This window comes from Aegilops tauschii, chromosome 7 (genome assembly GCF_002575655.3).
Source record: "Aegilops tauschii subsp. strangulata cultivar AL8/78 chromosome 7, Aet v6.0, whole genome shotgun sequence".
Classification (NCBI taxonomy): Eukaryota; Viridiplantae; Streptophyta; class Magnoliopsida; order Poales; family Poaceae; genus Aegilops; species Aegilops tauschii.
Window position 1 is genome coordinate 271,445,254 of NC_053041.3, and position 6,917 is coordinate 271,452,170.

The 6,917-nt window shown below is 46.3% G+C and overlaps 1 protein-coding gene across 1 annotated transcript; it reads left to right on the forward strand.

Moving 5' to 3' along the window:
• Window positions 1–1,727: 1,727 nt before the first annotated feature.
• LOC109740615 (uncharacterized) lies at window positions 1,728–6,449 on the forward strand. Its single transcript, XM_020299673.4, has 4 exons — window positions 1,728–3,257; window positions 3,358–3,506; window positions 4,062–4,285; window positions 4,984–6,449. Exons 1-4 carry the CDS (start codon window positions 1,961–1,963, stop codon window positions 5,732–5,734), a joined length of 2,421 nt encoding a protein of 806 aa, XP_020155262.1. The 5' UTR covers window positions 1,728–1,960; the 3' UTR covers window positions 5,735–6,449.
• Window positions 6,450–6,917: the final 468 nt, after the last annotated feature.

Sequence of the window (6,917 nt, forward strand, 5' to 3'; positions counted from 1 at the left end):
TAGAAGAAAGAAAATAAAAAACAAAAATAAAACCAAAAACAAAATAATGAAGTTTTCTATGGAAGAATGAAACCCTTTAAGGAAACAAAATACAAAAACTAAAACTAAAACAGAATAATGAAGTTTTCTATGTAAGAATGAAACCCTTTAAGAAGAAAGAAAATTAAAAAATAACTTGCACACAAGTATGCCCTGAAATTGCACTTTTCTAATATGCCAAAAATAAGCATATACAGTACAATTTTTGCTCTCTACTATAATTTACACACATGGTGTATCATACTTGCGTGTATACTTACTTACAAACACAAAAATAAAAGTAAATCTTTTCTAATAAGAAATGAAGTATAGTGGCATTGGTACCACCCTTTAAGAAGAAAGGAATTCAAAAATAATAATGATGCAATTTGCACACAATTTACACATAAATTGCAGTTTTTTAGTTATCTAAGAATAAACATATAATAGTGAATTGGTATCTTCCTTAAAAATAGTAAATGAATTAAAAACTAAACATAATAAAACTAATAAAGTTTTCTTAGAGGGAATAAATTAACGACATTGAAATTACTGTTAAGAAGAAAGAAATAAAGAAAAAAGTTGCACGCAACTTTGCAATGAAATTGCACTTTTTATAATATCCAGCGAATACACATATAATAATGCAATTTTAGTAGTCTACTATAATTTACAAACATATTTTATAGTACTTTCATGCATACATACACATAAGGATAGCAAAATGTATTTAATTAACAGAAAAATAGCACAAAACAATTAGCATTGTATTACCCTTAAAGAATAAAGAAAAAAAAAACAAAATTTCCCACACAATTAGCACAAAATGCACTTTTTATAATAGGTAGATAAATATATAAGAGTGAAGTTTCCGTACTGTAATGTAATTTGTACATGTAGTACTTGCATGTATACATTTTCACGCACTCGACATCCGAAAATTTACATAAAGAAAAAAAATTGAACTGAAAAATTAAAAAAAGTCTGCACATGCAGAAAACAAAAACAAACACATGGGAAAAAAGCATGCACACACCAAAATTCAGCCCAAGAGCAAAATCGATTGACGCAAAATAGGTGTCAATCGAATCCAAACAGCCCAATACCACCAGCAAAACATGACAGAAAAAAGAAAAACTACACAAATCTTAAAGCACAATCCAAGGGCCAGAAAATCGATTGACCACAAAACAAAAATTCAGCTGACTGAAATTTAGCTAAATTGGGTTTCTTTTGGGAGAGAGGTGGCATTTTGTAGTTTTGCGCATGCGAATGCCAGTGGCCGGCCAGTACATGGTGTGGTACTCGTGTCACGTGCAAAAAGGCCAAAAGTGCGATACAATGTACACGTAGAAAAAAACACTTTTGACGTGGAATCTTGGCATGCAGCGCTTGTCCCGTCGGGGGCTACAAGATTGACAAACACAAAAGTAGCCAACTTTTCCTTTTTCTCCCAGCGAAGTCATGACGAAATCACAACGCACCGTGCATGATGATGAATCGATGATGGATTCATACTATGCATGGATCCTTCCAAAACTCGAGCAGGTTTGCTCGACGTGAGCCCGTGCCCCGTGAGTGGCCTGGCTGTGGCTGTCCCACCGCCACCGGAGCAAAGCCGAAAAGCCCTCCACGCCGCCACGTACGGCGCGGGTGTCCTGTCCCCCACTCCGGCTCTTCCGCCTCATTGCCACCCACTGGACTCGACTCGACTGGACTGGGCTGCGGAAGGGGCCTCCGCGTCGACGGCGGGGCACCCCTCGCGCACGCTCGCCAACTGCCCAAAAGGAGCAGCCTCCCTGCTCTAGATCTGCAGCAGTCGCCGAATCCTATCCCACCCCACCTGCGGCATCCCATCCCTAATTACCAACGTTAACTTTCCAACCTGTTTTGCGCTCCCTCTGCTGCTGCTGCTGCTTCCTGGCTTCCCTGGCTGGGTGCCATGGGGTGCGGCCACTCCAAGCCGCCCCGTCGGGATCAGGACGCGGCGGTCGCGCTCTGCCGCGACCGCTCCGCGCTGCTGGCCGAAGCCATTCGCCACCGCTACGCGCTCGCCGACGCCCACCGCGCCTACGCCGCCTCGCTCAAGGCCGCCGGCGCCGCGCTGCACGACTTCATCCTACTGCCGCGGCCGCCGCCCGAGCCCCCCGCGCTGCCGCTGCGCCTCCCCGAGCGCCGGAAGGGGGACCCGCTCCCCGCCGCCGACGCGCCCGACAACAAGGCCGATGACGACGCCGGCCACATATGCTTCCACTCGGACGACGAAGGCGGCTCCGACGGCGCGCACATCAGCTTCCCGTCGGACGACGACGACGACGACGAGGCCGACCCGCATGTCCCCCGCCTCGAGCCCCTCCCGTCCGCGACACCGGCACCGCCACCGCCACCGCAGCAGGTGGCTCCGCCTTTCGTTTCCAGATACGCTCCGCCGCTCTACAGCTACGTCCCCGGCCACGCGTATGGGTACGGGCCCGACATCGACGGCTATGGACATGGTTTCTTCAACATCAGCTATGCCCGCAGCCAGCCGCCGCCGCCGTCTGTGTCATACGAGCACCGCACCCAAGCCACCAATGCCACCGTCCATTACTACCCGGGCAATGGTGCCTCCGGCCCACCGCTGCCCGGACCCGGATCTTACTACGGCAGCTATCAGTACAGGTACCCCAACGACGGCGGCTTCCATGAGACGGCAGCCTCCTCCGTCGATGGGGCTGCGCCGTCGCCACCGCAGGTGTCAAGCTGGGACTTCTTTAACCCGTTTCAGTCAGTTGAAACTTACTACCAAGAGGAGCCGGCTGCCGTGGCGGCCCATACCCCCAGGCGGACCTCCAAGGTCGCGCAGGAGGGGGGCGAAATTCTGGAATTGGAGAACGCGGAAGTGGAAGAAGAGGTCGTCAAGGAGGAAGCACGCACCAATGGCAACCACGACAGTGAAGCCGACAGAGCTGGGCTCGCCAAGGACGAAGGGAGGAGCAGTGCCGGCGAGGAGCCGCACCGGGAGTCCAAGTCGTCGGAGGCAAGCAGCATGGTTCATCATGTCCATGTAGTGGAGAAGAGTGTGGTGGAAGAACATTCAGATGCCGCTGCGGTTCCCGGGAAGGCCTACAACGATGACATTGAGGTGGCACGGGAGATCAGGTCGCAGTTCGAGCATGCCGCAAACTCTGCAGCCAATGTATCCAAGGTGCTCGAGGTTGGGAAGATGCCTTACCACCACAAGACCTCAGGACTGAAAGGTTTATCTATGATTATGAAGCATTCTCCAGAGTTTCAATCTTTTCGTGGCCATCTGATGAAAATAGGAATTTTGGCTAACTCAATTGCTTCTGTCTGTAGTATCCTCATCGATGATAATCTGTGGCCGGCCTTCAGTCGGCGAGGAGTTCCTGCAGTTTGTGGAGGACAAAGCTACAGAACATGGCAACCTTTCTTCGACATTGCAGAAGCTCTACATGTGGGAGGAGAAGCTTCTTGAAGAACTCAAGGTTCTGAGCATGCTTTACTACCTTTTTTTTTAGTTTTTAGCTGAATGATATTATCCGTGTACAATTTTGTCTTTATGTGCGTGATGTTGAACATAGTACTATGTTTAACAAACTTGAATGTCAGCTACTAGCTGTCGAGTATGCTCGCAAATATTGCCGGTACTCAATTATAGACAATTGGGAGTTTTATGCTATGAATAACTCCATTTTAGCTTTATATAAAGTTTCCTAGTAGTTGTAGGTTGCTCATTTTTCTGTTTCAACGATTTACGCAACCCTTTCATTTTTACTCCTTCTGAAGCTAGTGAACAGTACCATTCAGATAGCTGCCTTCTGAAGGAATCATCGTTTTTATTGTTTTATTTATGCTAGAGGGGTTTATATTTCAAATGCTTTGGCTTCACTGTTCCTTTGCTTTCCTTGTCATGTATAAGTACAAGTATTTTACTTAATTGGATTTATTTATTCATATTTAAAACTTAAAAGTACTTGATTTCTCTCTATCTTTTTTTGTCTTGTGTTGGCTATACTCATGTACTTTTGTTTATCATATAGAGTGAGGAGAAGATGAGGGTGCTGTATGATAAAAAATGTGAGGAACTAAAAGTCCTTTATGAGAGAGGTGCTGAGGCTCATAAACTTGAGGCAATTGAAACTTATACCAGGAAGCTATCGACAAAAATAAGTGTTGCCATTCAGGTTGTCAACACTATCTCAAAGAAGATCAATAAGCTGAGAGATGAAGAATTGTGGCCGCAAACAAATGAGCTGATTCAAGGGTATGTAGCATGCATCTCTTTTCGAAAATAACAATAATTTTCAGATGAATGCTCACAATGCATACATTTTTTCAAAATGAATTGAGTGGATCAATAGTAGCGTTGGGTCAGCAGGCAACCGAGATGTTAGATCATTCTCTAGTACACAGTTAACACACACTTATTGGTATACAAAATATTTTTCATTCCGGGCATCCACGAACAATCATAAATGGGAAGTCATTAAATTAATCACACAATTATCTTTCTGGTTCTGTGGCTTCAAACATGTCACTAGCAATAGCCAGATTATTTCCTCTGATGAGGCACCGCAGTTTGTTACTCCCTCCGTAAACTAATATAAGAGCGTTTATAGATTACTAAAGTAGTGATCTAAACACTCTTATATTAGTTTACAGAGGGAGTAGTAAAGTTTTAGGAATCCTGGTAAGTTGTCGGATCCAATGAGATGATTTCAAGACCCGACTAGTGTTTGACCCGGAAGATGTATTGGCGTTCAAGTTGTTTTCAGTATTAAGTACTTTTAAGACACAGAAGGTGCTGTCTGTTGAAGTGTATATGTGGATTGTCTAGCCCTTTCCATCATTTCGGACTTTTAGTTGCGTTGGCTAGTGCATGAAGCTTAACACTGTCATGCATCTCTATGTTGGCACCTTGTGTCACTTTTTGTCTGCATGTTAACTCTCATGCATTTTCAGGTTGATGCAAATGTGGCATGCCATGTCAGAATGCCATAAAATCCAGTGCCACGCCTTGTCCCAAGCTAAAAGCATCGACTCTACCGTCGCAGCTGCAAGATTCAGTGAAGCTCATATCGACCTAATCAAGCACCTGGAGCTTGAGTTGCTGGATCTGGTTGCCAGTTTCGCCGCATGGGTTAACGCGCAAACGAGCTACATTGGCACTATAAACGACTGGCTGAAGAAGGGGATTGACTATGTGCCTGAAGTGACCGATGACGGCACTCCCCCGTTCTCTCCGGGGCGCCTGGGAGCACCCCCCATCTTCATCATCTGTAATAACTGGGCGACCGGAATCGCGAGGATACCGGAGACGGGGGTGGTAGACGCCATGCAGGCTTTTGCCTCCCAGGTTCTGCACCTGTGGGAGAAGCAGAGGTTAGAGTGGAGGCAGGGCATGATGGCCAACAGAGAAATGGACAGGGAGCTTAGAGTGATGGAGAGGGATCAAGTGTCGATGCGCAAGGCCCTCGAAGCACAGAATAAGAAGCTCGTGCTTGTTTCGAATCAGGGCGGCGTGTCCTTATCTGCGCAGGCTGTGCAGGATGGTGATCCGCCCTCTGAAGTGGGTCTGCAATCATGCATGAACAAGTTTTTCGAAGCGATGGAGAGCTTCGCCGCCGCCTGCGCAAATGCGTACAAGGATCTCCATCTTCGTTGCGAAGAAGAGAGAACTCGACCTGCCCAGGAGACCGACAGAGTTTCCTAGTGGCATTTTCAGACATTGCTTGTACAGTGAGAAGCAACCGACCCTGTGGTTTGGATGAGCAGCAAAGGTGCACATAGCAGCAGTATCACAGATTCAAATTGCACTGTCTTTCTCCCTCTGTTGGGTTTCGGGATCGTCACTGGGATTTAAGCAGCCGATGTGAAAGCTTGTCCTAAGATGACCTCTGATGATCAGATTGCCACTGCTCTTATCAAACCAATCTCTCAAGATTTGATGATCTTCTGCTCCTCCTCTTCGTCAATCGTCATACCGATGCCGACCGGAGGAAGATGGTTCTTTAGACAAGTGAATGGTCACCGGTGTTATCGCCGGAAAGAAGAAAGCATCAGAGACAAGGAGAGACACAAGGCGCTGATCGGTATCGGAATAGAGATCTTTTATCATTCATGAAAACCCTACAATTGTCAGTGTAGGAAGTATGAACTCGGTCTTCTCTAGCCAATGCATGATCCTGATACATGTTTGCTTGTTCATTGTGGGGCTCTGCTACAGCTTTGTGCCCAAGTTATCCGGGGATTGACCTTTTTAGCGTAGACAAAGGTCCTGGCACCGCTTGCAGACTCTGATTTTTCAACCACTGTCGAAATTCACATTTTATTTATTCCTATATATACATATGATTCAGTTGTAATCATGACTTTTGTACAGCTATGGTATAACTTGAGCCTTTGTGTAACATCTTTTCTACTTTTAATCTTTTGTCACCGCGTTACTGTTAATATGGCTAAGAAACTAAAAGCACAAATTAGGAAACTGCAGCAAAACATTTCCTTTCCTCCCCCCATCGGCGGCTATGGCAAACACATCCCCTCCAAGGTTTGTTGGCGAGCCTGTGGATTCACTTCCCCTTTGCCTACCGCTCTGACATCTGGCGGTGGGGAGAGCGAAATCATGGTGCCTCTGCTCGCAGCCTACTAGTTTAGGTTAGGTTTTTATAATCCACACCTAGCACTTCTTCTTCGAGTTTGTCTTCCGAGTTTCAAACCTCCTTGAATTTGTCCGTCCGGACATAGTCGACGAAGCAACCGCATAGATTCTTGCCGTCTCCTAGGGGCTGTTTGGTTTTAGCCAAAGGCAACCCTACCAAACGTGGACACGGCACTTATTTGGCGGTCGATTTTGTCGCCCCAGCTTCGCCAGCAAATTGGCGTGAATGTGAACT

What these genes read in the sequence shown, in the direction of transcription:
- LOC109740615 (XM_020299673.4), top strand. Translation starts at nt 1,961, where the DNA reads ATGGGGTGCGGCCACTCCAAGCCGCCCCGTCGGGATCAGGACGCGGCG. An exon ending in CAAGACCTCAGGACTGAAAG is followed by an intron (nt 3,258 to 3,357) that starts GTTTATCTATGA and finishes TTCTGTCTGTAG; the next exon opens with TATCCTCATCGATGATAATC. An exon ending in ACAAATGAGCTGATTCAAGG is followed by an intron (nt 4,286 to 4,983) that starts GTATGTAGCATG and finishes ATGCATTTTCAG; the next exon opens with GTTGATGCAAATGTGGCATG.